The sequence below is a fragment of the Vulpes lagopus genome, chromosome 4 (assembly GCF_018345385.1).
Source record: "Vulpes lagopus strain Blue_001 chromosome 4, ASM1834538v1, whole genome shotgun sequence".
Lineage (NCBI taxonomy): Eukaryota > Metazoa > Chordata > Mammalia > Carnivora > Canidae > Vulpes > Vulpes lagopus.
Genome location: NC_054827.1, coordinates 124899654 through 124917512, shown reverse-complemented (window position 1 = coordinate 124917512; position 17859 = coordinate 124899654). Strand labels below are relative to the sequence as shown.

Below are 17859 nucleotides of genomic sequence, written 5' to 3'. Positions count from 1 at the left end.
CAAGAGTCAGATGCTTGGGCCACCCAGGTGTTCCAATAATTATTATTTTAAATGTTTTAATCTTTACAACAATCCTATGAGGTTAGGGACCCTTATGACCCCTATTTTATAGATAGGAAAAATGAGGCATAAAGACATCAAGAAACTTAAGCTGACTTATTTTATTTATTTGTTTGTTTGTTTGTTTATTATCTTTCTATTCAGCTTATTTTTTTTATTTTGTTTATTTATTCATGTGAGACACAGAGAGAGACATGGAGGGAGAAGCAGGCTCCTCACAGGGAGCTCAATGTGGGACTCCATCCCCAGAACTAGGATCATGCCCTGAGCTAAAGGCAGATGCTCAACTGCTGAGCCACCCAGTTGTCCCTCTATTCAGTTTATCAAGCAGACTTATTCCAGAGCTAATAAGTGGAGAAGCCAGAGAGCAAATTTTCAACCACTACATCATATAGCCTTATGGTATCTGTATGCATTTTTTTCTTATCAATGTAATAGCTGCTCAGGATAGAAAAAGGGCAATAATAGAAAATACAGATAAGAGAATTAATTATGTATATACTTATTGCCTAAAGGCAACCCTGTCAGCATTATGGTTTTCAGACCTTGGCATTTGTGGATTTGACCATGACCACTAGCACTCACTATTTGGAAGCACGCAGAGTTATGAATGTGTACTGTTGAGGTGTGTGACATGAGGTGTATTGTTGCTCCGCTGCTGCTGGTATTGGGCATCACTTTGCTAGATAGTTAAGTCCAGTCATGGCTATCTTGGTGTTACCTGCCTTCCCAGCCCCCCACCTCTCTCCAGTATAAACATTTTATTAGGGAAATTGTATGTTCCGGTAGTATTTTGAAGTGGAGATTTGGGAACTTCTCTGTACCTCTCTCTTCCTTGAGAATTTTGAGGGGAGTTGACTCACTTTTGCCCATTTATTTTTGGCATAGGAGAGCTCACGCTCTGTCTTCCTAATATTGCTTTTTACTTTACATGTAAGTACTTCATATGCTTTTGCAAGTCTTTTGCAGACTTTTAGTAACGGCTAGCTGATATTTCAGACATTTAAGTACTATGGGTTATTTGTCATTCCTTTGTTGTTGACTATTTTAGATTGCTTACAAACAATGGTGCAGTACACACCTTTGTGCACAATACTTGTGATGATCCTTAGAACTGTTTACAAAATATGTCTGGCTCAGCTTATACATGGTTTGTATTCCCCTGCCTGTTGAACTTACTTGTTTGTGACTTGCACTGACCAATGAGATGTGAAAGGGAGTGTGTGTGATTTCCAGGTGGAAATGCTTAAAACTTGGTCTGTGATTTGCCACTGTCCCCTTCTTCCTTCCTTGACAATCAGTGACTTTGTAGATATGGACTCTTCATCAGCTGAAGTCCTAGAGCAAGGACATGTGGAGCAAAACCCCAGTAGACTTGTGATAAAGAAGTAGGGTGAGCATGACATAAATCTTTGTTGTTTAAAGCCATTGTGATTTTGAGGTTGTTTGTGACAGCAGCATACTTTAGTCAATTCCAGCTGATATAGTGCTGGGAACTGATCATTTCTTTTTTCTCTTTTTTTTTTTTTTTTTAAGATTTTAAGTCCAGTGTGGGACTTGATCCCAGGACCCTGGGATCATGACCTGAGTCAAAGGCAGACGCTCAACCACTGAGACACCCAGGTGTCTGGGCGTCTGGGAGCTGATAATTTCATGTGGTTTTCCCACATGAGGGGATTCCCAGCCATGTAATCACAGAGTCTATGACTTTTTGACATTTCAAAGCAATTTGCTTTCCAACATATGCCAGTTGCATCCCTATCAGCTGTATGAAATATCAAATTTAGTATATCTTTGCTAATATTGAGGATTGTCAATTTAAAATAATTGCTCACTTCATGGCTAAAAAATGATGCATTAATTTATTCATAATACTTGTTTCTTCTTACAGTATTCAAGGGATAGTTCTGGGGTCATCTATGTCATGCTGAATGGTTCAGAGCCAACAGGAGCCTATCCTGTTAAAGGGTAAGAACACCAACATCAACAAATACAACAAAGAGGGATCCCTGGGTGGCGCAGAGGTTTAGCACCTGCCTTTGGCCCAGGGCGTGATCCTGGAGACCCGAGATCGAATCCCATGTCGGGCTCCCGGTGCATGGAGCCTGCTTCTCCCTCTGCCTGTGTCTCTGCCTCTCTCTCTCTTCTCTCTCTCTCTCTCTCTCTCTGTGACTATCATAAATAAATAAAAATTAAAAAAAAAAAACAAATACAACAAAGAATGTCAAAATGTTTATTTTGTTTTTTCAAATAAAAGCTTAAGAAAACTGTCTTAATCACCAACATAATGCTTGCTTTTGTAAATTTAGGTAAAACAGAACAATTGAATGACCTGGAAGTCAGAGCCATGTCTATATATTTCTGCTACTAGTAGCGGATGAATGCATGAATGAAATAAATAACCTAAAATTTTATAGCTAAAAATACCCCCACAGAACACCCTGAAAGCTTTCCAACAAAAGTAATGTGTAAATCAACTAACAATGAAATGGGAAAAGTATCCTATTGCTTTAGGAGTTTAAGAAATGTCAGATAGCCTGGGTAACTCAGTCAGTTAAGCATCCCTGACTCTCGATTTTGGCTCAGCTGATTGTCTCATGATCTCAGGGTCATGAGATGGAGTCTGGCATCTGGCTCTGCATTCTGCAGAGTCTACTTGAGATTCTCTCTCTCCCTCCCCCTCCTTGCATTCTCTCTCTCTCTCTCTCTCTCTCGCTTTCTCTAAATAGATATCTTTTTAAAAGATGTCTTTCCTGTTTCTCAGTTTTTTTGCAGATTTTGAAATTCCCTACTTCCAAAAGGATAAAATCACACGAATTGAGATCTGGGTTATGCATGAAATCGGAAGACCAAAAGTGTAAGTCAAGGTGTTATGATGATGGCAATTTTGCAGACATGCTTCTCTTGAATATGATACAGTCAAGTCCATTTTACATTTTCATTTTTTTGGGAAACAATTGTGTTCTCTAGTTGGTAATGGGTAAAGAAAGACAAGGTTTTGACTTTTTGGAAATGCCCCTAATCAGTCCTGAGCCCAGAGAGAAGACCTCCTTTATTCAGTTACTATTCTCAACCAAGGAAAATGGGTGTTCCTTTCTGATCTACCTGGGCAGTGCTGGATAGGAGTTTGTTTTGCATTCCTTTGGGTCAAAGCCAGTTTCTCCTCCTGATTGTTTGAAAGCTCCCACCAGGAATTCTCAGAATTGACCCAAGGACTATGTAAAGATTTTACTCTTAGAGAACAACCATTTCTACAACTGGACCTCTGATAACTGGCCAAGGAAACCGTGAGGTCCATATTTTCTGGAAAACCACTTGAGTTTTTATAAAGGTAAGCCTGAAGTCATTCTTCTCATCAGTGAGGAGCATTGCTGGAAAAACTGAGGTTAAGAAATGTAAGCCCAGATGATTCAGAGAAAAGCCAAGGAGGCCAAGCCTGGTTTAAGCTGTGCAGCATGATGGAGTTTCAGGGGCCAGAGCATTGTTCTTCAGAGCATTGATGAAAAGCATTTCCAACCCCAATGAGTATCCTCTGGGAGAATCTTAGCAACTTCCCCATTTCAGGCCCCTAGAACCCTCTAAAACTCATGATATAATGAGTAGTTATTTTTTCCTGTCTCTTAGACAAGAGATTAAATTTGCAAATGACTTACTACATAGTAGTACCAGGATCTGCATTCTCTTCCCAGAAGACAAATTATTTTTTATGTTGCATAAAAAACAGTGCATGTTATTTTTCTTATTTCTGTGGGAAGTTGCTCTTTGTCTAGAAATTATGCTTCCTTATTGTTTTAACGTTTCTATCAGAGAAAGCTTGCCCTTTGAACCTATGTTTAGTGAGATAAGGAAATTGCAATTCAACATTATTTTGGGCCAACATCTCTGCTACAGGCGAGATTATAAAAGGGCCCAGAGCACGTGATTGGCCATTGTATGTTTGTGCCACAGAGTAGAGTTATGGGTTATGAGCTAAGGAAGTGAGGGTCCTGAACTGCTCAGATTTTAGCGGAAAAAAACAACAACAAAAAACCAACTTGTGGACAAAGAGCTAAAAACAATATGGCTGATACCTGCTACTTACTTATGGTTAGTATTGTTTTAGCTGCCATTATTTGAAATAAATAGTAAAATAATCCATTGACCTCTATGTCCAGGTGTCTTGAAACCTCCATGTCATTGCTTTCTAAAAAATTCTCAGTAGTGAGCTTGTCCTGGAGAAGGACTTCATCCCAGATTTTGGTTATGTTCTCAAACATGATGTACACTCAACATCTTGCCCTCATCATTCCTGTAATACCTAGAATTCCAACTTCTTTTGTGAAAACTTCCTCCAAACATTCATCTCAACTCTCTGTATACTCCCTCTCTATTAGTGTTATAGTGGGGAGGGTGTTTTCCTTTCATTCCAGGTAAACTGAGGGAGGGCCTTGCTTGTGCTATGAATGCCATGCCTACTAGCCACAGCTGGGAGTATCATATCTGTGCTATTTGCCCATGCTCAATTATGGCCACCAGGAGGGCAGGACTGTCAGTGAATGAGAATGTGGGGAAATGAACACTCACACTCTGCTCTCATAGGGTGGGCAGCATAGGGTGCAATTTGGCACTGCCTATGTTTGGAAAAGAAACAACAAGCCCAATTAATGTGACCTCGTGTATCAACTGTATTTAAATAACAACAACAAAATAACGATAGGCCCCAAATGGAGTCATTCGTCCCCACAATAGCAAACCAAGTTTCAACCTCTCCCAAAAATGTGACCTTTACCCAGTCAATCTAAAATATTCTGATCAGCAGCAGTGAGGTTGTCTACATACTGCGTCCTTGCCTTTCCCTTCCCCCGCTCCCCCCAAGAGAATATGACCTGTCCTGAAACAATCCTTTCTTTTCTTTTACTAATAACTTCCTTGTCACACCCTCCTGACTGCACAAAACCTTCCATTTCCAAAGGACTTCTCTGAGTGCTTGTCTGTTTACTAGAAGGGATGTGCTCTATTCCTGATTCATTGAATGAAGCTAATTAGATTTTCAAATTTATTTAGTTGAACTTTTGTGCTTTAACACTATCAAGGAGCCTTAAATTGCTTTCAAAACCTTGGTGCCAGAAAACCTACTTCCATGAATTTATGCTAAGGAAGCAAATAATTAAGGATGTGTTTGAAAGTGAAACTGTAAAAAGGTTAGTTTTAGTGTGACATCAAAATATAGGACTCAGGAAGCCTGGGTGGCTCAGCGGTTGAGCATCTGCCTTCGGCTTAGGTCACGATCCCGTGGTCCCAGAATCGAGTCCCACGTCGGGCTCCCTGCATGGTGCCTGCTTCTCCCTTTGTCTCTGTCTCTGCCTCTCATGAATTAATAAATAAATTCTTAAAAAATATATATATAGGACTCAACCTTAATCCTCAACAAGAGGGGACTGGTTTTATGAATCATGTTCTGATTATGTAAGGGAGACCATGCAGGAATTAAAAATAATGGCAGAGAACTACACACACACACACACACACACACACACACACACACGGGCCAAAGCAGAATACAAAATGTATTGGACAGCAGAAGTCTATTGTTATATTTCCAAAGTCTTGTGGGAATGAATGTATTTCAAAAGTTTAGAATAATACACATCAAAATGTTAGCAGTTAGCTCTACTGATGTGCGAATTTGGGGTGATTTTTTTCCTTGTGTTTATTTGCATTTTTTGATAATTTTTGATTTGTATGTTCTTGTTTTCACTTAAAGCCTAATCTCACACTGCCAGTAGGCAGCACAGTGCTGCCCTGGGGCGTCCCTGAACTGTGTTCATGGGTGGGGTTGTGATGCACCTTGTGGCGCACTGTGCATGCGCCAACTTGGGACCTCCCAGTGCGCTGCATCCGCAAACCTTGGTCCTCAGCATCCCGCCTCCTGGGATGCCAGGGGTTTCCACACAAGAGGCAGTTTTCAGGTCACTTTCCTGTGTTTCCTCAGAGAGTAAAATAACCGGGGAGGCCTGTGGTCATAGGAAATTTTAATTCGTCTAGAAACAGCTTCCTTTTTTCTCCTTGAATTTTACTTATATGTTTTTCTATTTTAGGGAATCCTGTGGAGAAGGCAGTGTGAAAATCCTGGAAGAGAGACTGAAGGAAATGGGTTTTCAGTACAGCTGTATTAATGATCACCTGTAGGTGGTATATCATAATCAGTGTGCAATTTCAAAGGTGGAGCAGTGATTTTGGAGGACAAGGGGCTGTTGAATGGGATCAGCTCTGAGGACCATGGGACTGTGTGGTCTGGGCTGTCAGTGGGTGTGAGGGCTGGGAGTCCCTTCTGGCCAGGGCTCTGCCTGGGTCCCACCCACTTTTGTCCAGAGGCCTTTGTAAAGATGCTTCAAGGACAAATAGCAACCTCCTTTCATGCATGCATGTCCTGTTTCCCCACCCTTGCTTATGGCAGGTGAGTAACCTAAGAAGAAGCACTGGGGTCCCTGCATCTTTGGATGCCATGAATCCTTGCCCAATATAGGTGCTTACGGTGGGTTTGCTTGAGGTTTTTACAGAGAGAGACATCTTACTGGTAGACCAGTAGGAAAATAATAACAGCTAACCTTGATCGAGCTCTTTATGAACTAAACACATTATGTACTTATAATCAGGTGTTGCCTGAGGGTTTTCCTGGTTCTTGGAAATTTAAGATTTTATTTATTTATTTTGAAGAGAGAGAGGAAGAAAGAGCAAGCACAAGTGGGAAGGGGCAGAAAGGGAGGGGAGGGAGAATCTCAAGCAGACTCCACGCTGAGCAGCTTCTTTGCTGAAGCCTGGGCACCAGTCATCACCCGTGGGCTTCAAGTTCAACCTTCTGGCCAAAGACCTCATCAGGAGGATCTTCCAAGGGCAGCCCGGGTGGCTCAGTGGCTTAGCCCCTGCCTTCAGCCCAGGGTGTGATCCTGGAGACCTGGAGTCGAGTCCCACATCAGGCTTCCTGCATGGAGCCTGCTTCTCCCTCTGCCTGTGTCTCTGCCACTCTTTCTCTCTGTGTCTCTTATGAATAAATAAATAAAATCTTAAAAAAAAAAAAGGAGGATCTTCCAAGAGAGATTTTACATCCTTACAGAAGTGGTTCCATGCTTGGACTCTGGCGTGAGCTTCAAGGTTCAAGTTCATCTCCACAACTGCTACTGTGTATACTTGGGCAAGTTACTCTGATCAGCTTTCTCAGCTGTAAATTGGGAATGGTAATACCTGCTCCATTTGGTTGTCGTGAGGATTCAATGACATAGTCTGTGTAAAATCTATAATCAGGTTTCTTGGTACATAATAAGTGCTCAGTCAATGCTGGCTAATATTTTTAGGAAGAAATGGTTTGTGTGTTCTTCAAGGTATCCCTTGATACTTTGTATCCCTAGTACTTGGCAGGCCCACCATAAATGTTTAGTGAGTGAAAGTCACTTAAATAATCCCTTAGCTATTTCTTTTCATTCTGCAGACCAGTGAAGCTCTTGAAGTGTGTAGACCACAGCACTCATCCTGACTGTGCCTTGAAATCGTAAGTAGATGTCTGACCCAACTTCCTTGCTTCCTCCAGATAACTAGGCCTTTCCTTCTACAGAACACGGATGAACTGCAGCATGACTTCACACCCATGCCCTATAATAACCTGGCTGCAGAGTAAGTTTTGTGCTTCTGCACTGCACTTTGCAGTCTCTCTGAGCCATTGGATCAGTGCAGGTTTAAATGAACATGTGCCCAAGTGAGCTGAACTCCTGCCATGTTGGCAGAGCAGAGCCTGCCCTGATGCAGCAGTTACAGATTGTGGGTGCTCCCTCATGTCCATAGGACCCATTCTGTCATCTACAAGAGGAAGAGTATTAATCAGGGCTGCATGCGAGACACTGTGTAGTGTGCATTACATAGAATATTTTGTTCATTTTTATAACTAGCCATTGGAAAGAGAGAGACAGATGCAGAGAGAAAAGGAAGAAATATACAGTCACCTACTGGGACCAGCCCGGCCATCACCTACCTGGATTACTGAGTAGACCCTAATGAGTCTCCATGCTTCCACTTTGTCCCATCCCTCATGGCTTCTTTTAAACCCAGCTGCTAGAGTTGGCCTTTTATTTTATTTTTTAAAATACTTTATTTATTCACGAGAGACAGAGAGAGAGGCAGAGACATAGGTAGAGGGAAAAACAGGCTCCCGATAGGGAGCCTGATGCAAGACCCGATCCGAAGACCTCGTGATCATGACCTGAGTCAAAGGGAAATGCTCAACCACTGAACAACCCGGGTGCCCCTAGCCTTTATTTTAATTGTTTATTAGGGAAACTTCCAAACATACACATAGAGTGTAGTTCTTTAACAATTTAGTCATGTGATTCATCTGCTCACAACTCTGCAGTTGTTCCTTCGCTGAGTCAGAGCAGAGCATCCTGCCCTGGCCCATTTCACTCAGACTTCTTTCCTGCTCCCTTCTGCTTTCTGCCCCTCAGCCACAGTGGTATCCTGGAACATGCCAGGCACATTCTTGCCCTAGGGCCTTTGCCTACAGTGTCCATTCTGCCTGGAAATCCTTCCCCTCTCTGTCCATGTGGGTCTCTCACCTACTTTATTAGCTCCTATCTTGCCTCCATGAAGTTATGTTGACCCCGGTACTTGAAATTACAGCCTGCACCATAGATTGTTCTGTGAAACCCTTTATGATGCTCTATTTTTCTTTCTGTAGTGTTTATCATCTTCCGACATACCTGCTCATTAAGTTTATTCTTTACTGCCTGTCTCCCACATGTTAGAACGTAAGCCCCAGAAGGAACAGGGACTTTTACCTGTTTTGTTCACTGATGGATATGCCCCAAGAGATTAGCACGTAGCCTGTAACCAGGTAGGCACTTAGAAATGAATGAGTAAATGAACAAATGATTGGTTTTAACTCTGAGGAGGCATGGATTTGAGACAAAGAATGTCTCAATTCAGCCAGGCAGTTGAAAGGAATAACAAATGTCCTATAAGACTTGGAGACACATCTGGTTAGTATTGTATATATAAATTGCAGATTTTGATTGCAAGAAACAGAAACTAATAGCTCACTTAGGTGGAGAGAAGAGGAAAAAGGTTGTTGGAGGGATTTAATAGGATAGGCAATCCAGTGAGCTGAGGACTTCTTCAAAAGGCCTGGGGAGGTAGATATCCTTAGTGTTACAGTGTAACTTAGGTCTTTTTTTTTTTTTTTGTAACTTAGGTCTTTATGGTTTTATTCCTTGTCTCCTTAAGTAGACTGTCAGCTTTCTACAGATACAGATCATGCAAAGTTTCTTTTTGTGAAACCATGGCACCCTACACGGCCATTGCTGAAACAGGCAGGTGGTGCCACCCTGGCACACTGTGCTTCAGTTTACCTCCTCTAGTGCAGAACGTGTCAGGTGAATGAGGGTGGCTCTCCCTACCTGTCCTCAGGAATTTCTGAGGACTTTGGACATGTCAGGCTTCCAGGCTGGCAGTCTGAAGTCATCATCTTGTTTCCTTCCAACCACATTCCTGGAAGGTGTGCAATGTGATCCCATGGGTTAAGTAATCTCTTAAAGTCATTCAGGACTGGCTAGAGCCAGAAATATAGCCCAAGTCTGTATGTCAAGTCCTTGTTTTTCCCACCAAACCACATTGCCTCAAGATGTCATTGTGGTTCATACCACAGCAGATAAGGAAGGGATTTAAAGTACCCAATCTACTCTTTACTTTGGGCATTCTTCTAGCAATTGTTGAGTAGATTTATTCATGACAGTTCTTTCCCAATTCCATTGAATGTCAAGAATAAAACCCTCTTTCACTCTGCCAGATTTTCTTCCACTTTCTTTATCCTGGAAGGAATTTTACTTATCTTTCTCTCTCTTTCTTTTCTTTTCATTTACTTAAAAAACTTTTTTTTAAATTCCATTAGCCAACATATAGTACATTATTAGTTTCAGATGTAGGATGTAGAGATAAGTAATTCATCAATCACATGTAACACCCAGTGCTCATCATATCACATGCCCTCCTTAATGCCCATAACACTGATCTCTTTTTTAAACAACTTAACTAAGAATATTGATGCATGATTTGCAGATGATCCCCCAAATGGCAAATATGGAGAATTATTTCATCTTTCTTATATAATGAGATGCAAATTTAATGAGGTACAATTTTCACCTCAACATCTTGGATGTACCTTAGCCAAAAATAGTGAAAAAATATTTTAAGAGTGTTATTTAATGCTTGATGCCATTGTAAGTTTGTAAATTGCTTTGGGAGAACAATTTGACAATATATATCAGGAATTTTAAAAATATTCATGATCTTTGACCTAAAGTCAGACCTTAGGATACTTCTGATACTCTCTTTTGTTGTTCTTGTTGTTTTCTAGGATTTTATTTATTTATTTGACAGAGAGAGAGTGCACAAGCAGGGGGAGCAGGAGAGGGAGAAGCAGGCTCCCCACTGAGCTGGGAGCTGGATGTGGGGCTAGATCCCAGGACCCCAGATCATGACCCAAGCCAAAGGCAGATACTTAACTGACTGAGCCACCCAGGTGCCCTTGGTACCCTCTTCTAAAGAAACGATTCAGAATGTGGGCGCAACCTATATGCTCAAAGATGTTCATGAAAGCATTGTTTATAATTCTGAATCCAAAGTTCAAGCATTGGAAGCTGGACCTAAATATCCAATGAGAAATGAGTGGTTACATCAAAGGATTACATTTACTGGATGGAATAGAATGTAAATATTGTATGTAGAGTATATCTCCATAAAACTGAGTTGGGAAGAACAGTGGTGGGATAATCATACAGCAATATGGAGAAATTCTCATGAACAATTAAAATGAAAAAATATGTAGGAAACAACCTTAAAGGCTAATAGGCTAAAGTTTTGGCCAAAAATTCAGTACAAGGGTAATCTATGGGATTGGTGATGATATGAGAAAAATAGATGTACTTATGTTATTGAAATAGGACTCACTGTGTCAGTCAGGGTCAAGGAGAAACATCAAATCTCTCATCTTGGCCTGAATTCTCTGTCCAAAATGAGTTGTCCCTCCTCTCCCAATACACTTCAAGACACAGAAGTGGGCATCCCAAGCTCAGCTTGTTTAGGAATAGTGGAGTAAAAGACTTTTAATCTGCAAAAGTTTAGAATGGAAAACAACTGCTTATATAAATTCAACTCATGTTATTAATAGTTTATGTGGTAAATTTAGGAATGACTTGCATTTTTTAGTATTTATTTTAGTTGCAACATTTTATAGGATTGAGCATATAAAAATAGCTATTGGAATAGCCCTATGATTCCAAATGTATATGTAACCATTAAATAACTGTTTCAGACTTGGATTTTTAGTTGAAAGTTATGAGATTTTACTAAGTTTTTAGCCAGAAATGTAATGTTTAAGAGAATTAAGATGAAATCTTGTCCACTTAATAGATTTACTAGAATCAAGTATTTGAGATGTTGCTCATTGAAAGTAATTTGAAGTATTTAAAAAAGAAAATGTAATGTTTAAAAAGATAAATTTAAAATAACTTAGCCTAAAATAACCCGAGTTAAAAATATGCAAGGAAATTTGAGTAAGAATGAAGTCCCCTTAAAAGTTATTTTCAGGAGCACCTGGCTGGTTCAGTCTGTAGCTGGAGCTGGATCTTGGGCTCTTGAGTTCAAACCCCATGCTGGGCACAGAGATTACTTTTTTAAAAAAGTTATCAGGGACACCTAGGTGCACAACAGTTGAACATCTGCTTTCGCCCAGGGCGTGATCCTGGGATCCTGGGGTCCTGGGATTGAGTCCTACATCAGGTTCCCCACAGGGAGCCTGCTTCTCCCTCTGCCTATGTCTCTGCCTCTCTCTCTGTGTCTCTCATGAATAAATAAATAAAATCTTTTAAAAAAAGTTATCAGAAGTCCCTATTTTTTTAAGTAAGCTTTAGGGGTGCCTGGATGGCTCGGTTGGTTATGTGTCTGTCTTTGATTCAGGTCATGATCCCAGGGTCCTGAGATGGAGCTCAAGTAGGGCTTCCTGCTCAGCTGGGGCGTCTGCTTCCCCTGTGCCTCACCCTCCATTCATGCTCACTCTCTTTCTTTCTCTCTCTCTCTCTCTTTCTCTCTCAAATACATAAATAAAATCTTAAAAAAAATAATAAAGTAAGCTTTAGCCCCAGTGTGGGACTTGAACTCATAACACCAACATCCAGAGTTGTATGCTCTACCAATTGAGCCAATCAGATGCCACCCACCCCCAGGTTTTAAATAGAAAAATATGATTCATAAATGAAATAAATGTATGAGGAAATCAGGGTTTTGGATTTATAAGTTTAATAGCTAGAAAAATTTTAAACCAAAGTAACTGCAAGTAGTGTTTTTTCTTTGCATGAAAGCTACCCTCAAGCATGTGGATAGGTAAAGTTTAAGTTAAAATGTGACAGATCAATGCCCAGAACATGAATCCAGTCATGAAAAGCAAAGGAAAACAAAACCGTATGTTTCTATTTGTCCATGATAATGGACATCAATGATGGAATAGATCTAAGGAGATGAACTCAAATTGTTATCAGTGATTCCTTCTAGGAAAGGGAGTGAGAACTGGAAAAGAATGGAGGTCCTCATTATAACTGTGTTTTGTTCTGTAATATTTTATTTTTCTAAAAGAATAAACAGAGGGGTGCCTGGATGGCCCAGTCAGTTAAGCATCCGACTCTTAATTTTGGCTCAGGTCATGAACTCAGTGTTGCCAGATCGAGCCTTGCATTGGGCTCCGTGCTCAGCAGGTAGTGTGCTCTCCTTCTCCCTCTCCCTTTGCACCTCCATGCGTGTGCTCTCTCTCTCTCAATTTTTTGAATTAAATAGGGATTTTTCTTTCTTTGTGGTTTTTGTTTTGTTTTGTTTTTTACTTATTTGAGAGAGAGAGAGAGAGGAGAGAGAGAGAGAAGGAACACACAAGAGCCCCGTTGGCAGGGAGAGGGAGAAGCAGATTCCCTCTGAGCAGTAAGCCTGACTCTGGGCTGGATCCCAGCATCCTGAGATCATGACCTAAACCAGAGACATACGTTTAACTGACTGAGCCACCCAGGTGCCCCTAAAAATCTTTTTTCAAAAAGAATAAAATAAATATATCCTTGTATTATTTTAAAAACAACAAAAAAATCAATTTTGAGTAAATCGAGTTAGATAGTAACTGAATCAGAAGTGCAATTGTAGAAAATGTCCAGCAGGAGGAGCCCTAGTACAAAGTTGTGGGCTGCTTAAGATTATCTTATTTTTATTAAAAATTTCTTGGGGACACCTGGTTGACTCAGTTCATTGGGCATCTGCCTTCGGCTCAGGTCATGATCCTGGGGTCCTGGGATGAAGTTCCAGAACAGGGAGCCTGCTTCTCCCTCTGCCTATGCCTCTCTGTCTCTCAGGAATAAGTAAAATCTTAATTTTTAAAATGACACACAGGGATCCCTGGGTGGCGCAGCGGTTTAGCGCCTGCCTTTGGCCCAGGGCGCGATCCTGGAGACCCGGGATCGAATCCCACGTCGGGTTCCCGGTGCATGGAGCCTGCTTCTCCCTCTGCCTATATCTCTGCCTCTCTCTCTCTCTCTGTGTGACTATCATAAATAAATAAATAAAATCTTTAAAAAAAAATAAAATAAAATGACACACAATATTACATTAGTTACAGACATATTATATAGTCATTCAACAAGTTAATACACTATGCTGTGCTCACACAAGTGCAGCTGCCACCTGTTACCAGGTAAGTTTATTACAGTATCATTGACTGTATTCCCTATGCTGAGCTTTTTTTCTCGTGACTTATTTGTGGCATAACTGGAAGCCTGTATCTTCCACCATTTTGCCCATCCTCCCATCCTCCTCCCATCTGGTAACCATCAGTTGGTTCTCTATGTTCACACGTTTGACTCCGCTTTTTGATTTTTTTTTATTCATTTGATTTTTTCTTTTAGATTTCACATAGGAGTGAATCATATGGTATTTGTCTTTCTTTGTCTGACTTACCTCATTTACCATAATACCCTCTAGGTCCTTTTATGTTGTTGCAGATTATAAGATCTCACCTTTTTATGGCTGTGTAATATTCCTCTGTGTGTGTGTGTGTGTGTGTGTGTGTGTGTACACACCATGTCCTCCTTATTCATTTGTCTATGGATGGACACTTAGGTTGCTTCCATATTTCGCTTTTGTAAATACTGCTGCAATAAACATGAACAGAAATGGGTGATCAGCCCTCGATTGGAGGGATAAATTGCCAAGCCAACATTAGATTGTTTCATGATTTTAAAAAATGTATCTTTTGTCTTTTAAAAATTCAGTAATTTCCATTTTAAAACATCCAGTCAGTTATCAGACTCTGTTTGCTATGACCAGAGTCCATTTTTGGCCGGGTCCTCTCTTGGTGTCTTTATGTCAAGATAGGTTTTTCCTTGTCGGTTAAACTCCAATGATGCAATGTTCATCAATAGGGAAGTTGGTAGCTTTATGGTATATTCATACAGTAAGAATTCATCCATGAGGAAGAATGAAGTAATTAATATGTACAATATGGATGTATATCCAAAATATGATGTCAGGTGAAACAAGTTGCAGATTCCATTTATGCTTAAATAAAAAGATATGTGAAAGTGTGTGTAGGTGCTTGCACAATGTATGCATAGATGTCACATTCCTTGGAAGACAACTCAAATTGTCAACAGTGATTCTCTGTGGAAAGTAAGAATGGGGAGTCTAAGGCACTTTTACTTTTCATTTTATGCTGTCTCTACTATTTCATCTTTTCTGCAGTGTGCGTGTATGTATATTTTTGACAGTAGGTGCCACACACCAATACTGAAATTTTCTTTATTTCCTTTTTGATTTGTAGAGCAGCAGCATCTATTCAAAGAGAAGTCCCACCTCTCTGGTCAGAATATGGTGGCAGCCTTATCACTCCTTTCTTAGTGGCTCTGGCTTCAGCTATTCAACTGTAACCAGAAATTCAGCTATGCTGCCCTAATATCCCCCAGCCCTGAACCCTACCCTTTGCACATTCATCCTTCTTGTTCTGTGCATACCAAGTGATTCCGCTGTCTGATGGGACTTACTACTGGAAAAATAATATCCTGAGAGGGGTTTTCAATGATACACATGCTCGAAATTTCAGAGACAAGAAATTCATCTAGTCCTATTTAATAGGTTAAAATTGCTGGATTAGAATTAAATCAAGTTATTAGTTTCTTATTTCATAATAGTACAAAGCATTGAGACCCAGATTATTGCTGTATAAAAAGTATTTTTAGGAAATTCTAATAGAACTAAATTTTGTATTTTTTCTGTATTTTCCTTTATCCTCAGCAGGGCACACTGCATGCTTATTGATAGAGCTATATAAATGTGTATATGCATATATTTGGCATACAAAGATTTATGTATAAAGATGTTCATTTAGGAGCACCTGGGTGGCTTGATCAATTAAGTGTCTGACTTTGGCTCAGGTTGTGACCTCAGGTCCTAGGATCGAGCCCTGTGTCGGGTTCCCTGCTCAGCAAGGAGTCTGCTTCTCGTTCTCCCTTTCCATCTGCCCCTCCCCCTGCTCTCTCTGTCAAATAAATAAATAATTCAATTTTAAAAAATGGTTCATTTAATGATTATTTATAATAGAGTGGGGGCTGGGGAGAAACTCACAATGTCTGATAAGAGACAACCGTCTTCATATGGTTTGGTATATCCGTAGCATGGAATATCATCCAACTGGTAAAAGTCATGTTTACTAACCCAAATATCCTTCAGTTGGTAAATGGATGAACTAACTGAGATACATCTGAACAGTACTCAGCAACACTCTCTATATATTTATCAATAGAAAGTAAACAGCTATTGGTATATGCAGCAACATGAGTAACGCTGAGATGCACTGTGCAAATAAAAGAAGCCAGACCAATAGGCTACGTATTGTATTATTCAACTTATATGACATTTTGGAAGAGGCAAAACTGTAGGAATGGAGAATAGATCAGTGGTTGCCAGGGATTAGGACTAGGGGGAATAATAACTACAGCGGGGCAGTGTGAGGGAATTCTGGGGCAGTAAGAAATTGACCTGTATCTTTATTGTGGTGGTAACCTGAATTTATGTATTTGCCAACACTCAGAACTGTACATCAAAAAGAATAAATTTCTCTGTATGTAACTGAAATGTTTTCAAAGAACATTTAATCACATAGGAAAATGTCAACAATAAATAATGCAAGAAATAAGATATAAGACCTAAAATATAATACAAATGTTACATTCTATTAGGTAGGTGTGTTTGTATGACACACATATTGTAAATGGATGAAAGGAAAAGCAATAGGGCAGCCTGGGTTGCTCAGTGGTTTAGTGCCGTCTTCAGTCCAGGGTGTGATCCTGGAGACCCGGGATCTGTCCCACATGGGGCTCCTTGTGTGGAGCCTGCTTCTCCCTCTGCTTGTGTCTCTGCCTCTCTCTGTGTGTGTGTGTGTGTCTCTCGTGAATAAATAAATAAATTCTTAAAAAAAAAAAAAAAAAGAAAGGAAAAGCAATAAACCAAAGATAGAGCAATTATCTCTGGGTAGTGATCTTATCAATGATTCCTACTTTTGACTTTTGGCTTTTTGTATTTTCCAGATGTTCTCTAATGAGCATGCATTACATTTATAATCAGAAAAAGAGAAATAGGGGATCCCTGGGTGGCGCAGCGGTTTGGCGCCTGCCTTTGGCCCAGGGCGCGATCCTGGAGACCCGGGATCGAATCCCACATCGGGCTCCCGGTGCATGAGCCTGCTTCTCCCTCTGCCTGTGTCTCTGCCTCTCTCTCTCTCTCTCTCTCTGTGACTATAATACATAAATAATAAATAAAAATTAAAAAAAATTAAAAAAAAAGAAAAAGAGAAATATGCACACACATACACACAAGCACCTATCATTATATGTGTGATCATTTGAACTGACACAAAACATTTCCAGAAGACAAAAACCAGCCCAAAGCTTGTCACAGGGGGATCCCTCGGTGGCTCAGTGGTTTAGCGCCTGCCTTCGGCCCAGAGCGTGATCCTGGAGTCCTGGGATCGAGTCCCACATTGGGCTCCCTGCATGGAGCCTGCTTCTCCCTCTGTCTGGGTCTCTGCTTCTCTCTCTCTCTCTCATGAATAAATAAATAAAATCTTAAAAAAAAAAAAAAAAAACCTTGTCACAGACACCTCTCTGTTCTCATTTGTTTCCTTATGTAAAGCAAGTGAGGGAAGTTCAGATATGAAAACTCACTGCTTCTGATGCCCAAGCAGCCAGAAACTGGCAGAGGGTGGGAGCTTTTTCACCTCCTGGAGAGCCTGTAAGTCTCCCTAGAGGCAAAGAGATTGCCCAAGGGTAGCAGAGCCATTCCTCAAATATGCAGTCCCGAGTCCAGGGCTCTCTCTTATTCTAACGGACCTTGTCTCTCTGTCAGGCCCTCCTGACAGTACCAAATATTTGCTCTAAAGTTGGAAAACTGCACAGCTTGATGATCGCTGTGTATAACATACACACGCATAACATAACCCCATGAATATCTAGAGTATCTCAGACACTGCCCTAGGCAGGCCTCAGTCTCTCTCATTGGGAATGACACCAGGACCTCTTGACTAGTTCCTTGTGCCTTCCATCTCTTTTCCCCTGGTTCCTCCTCTCCCACTGTTACCCCACCCTTGTGGCATCCATAGGCTCATTGGCTGCACCCTGGTGCTCTGGCAGGAGAGACCAGAGAACCTCCTTGACTACTATCATCAGCCACCTTCATTATCATCACCATCACCATCAC

At 40.7% G+C, this 17859-nt stretch overlaps 1 protein-coding gene across 4 annotated transcripts in view; it reads left to right on the top strand.

Annotated features, from left to right (window-relative positions):
- BST1 (bone marrow stromal cell antigen 1) overlaps positions 1-17859 on the top strand; it is a 46060-nt gene that overhangs the window by 21529 nt on the left and 6672 nt on the right. For 3 of the 4 annotated variants that reach the window (XM_041752101.1, XM_041752098.1, XM_041752100.1), the window contains 5 exons: positions 1952-2028; positions 2825-2917; positions 6138-6224; positions 7526-7585; positions 14930-15639. In XM_041752101.1, the coding sequence (XP_041608035.1) occupies positions 1952-2028; positions 2825-2917; positions 6138-6224; positions 7526-7585; positions 14930-15035 (423 nt within the window). In that variant the 3' untranslated portion in view covers positions 15036-15639. Of the gene's footprint in view, positions 1-1951; positions 2029-2824; positions 2918-6137; positions 6225-7525; positions 7586-14929; positions 15640-17859 lie in introns of those variants that run through there. The other variant, XM_041752099.1, reaches the window with a different exon arrangement.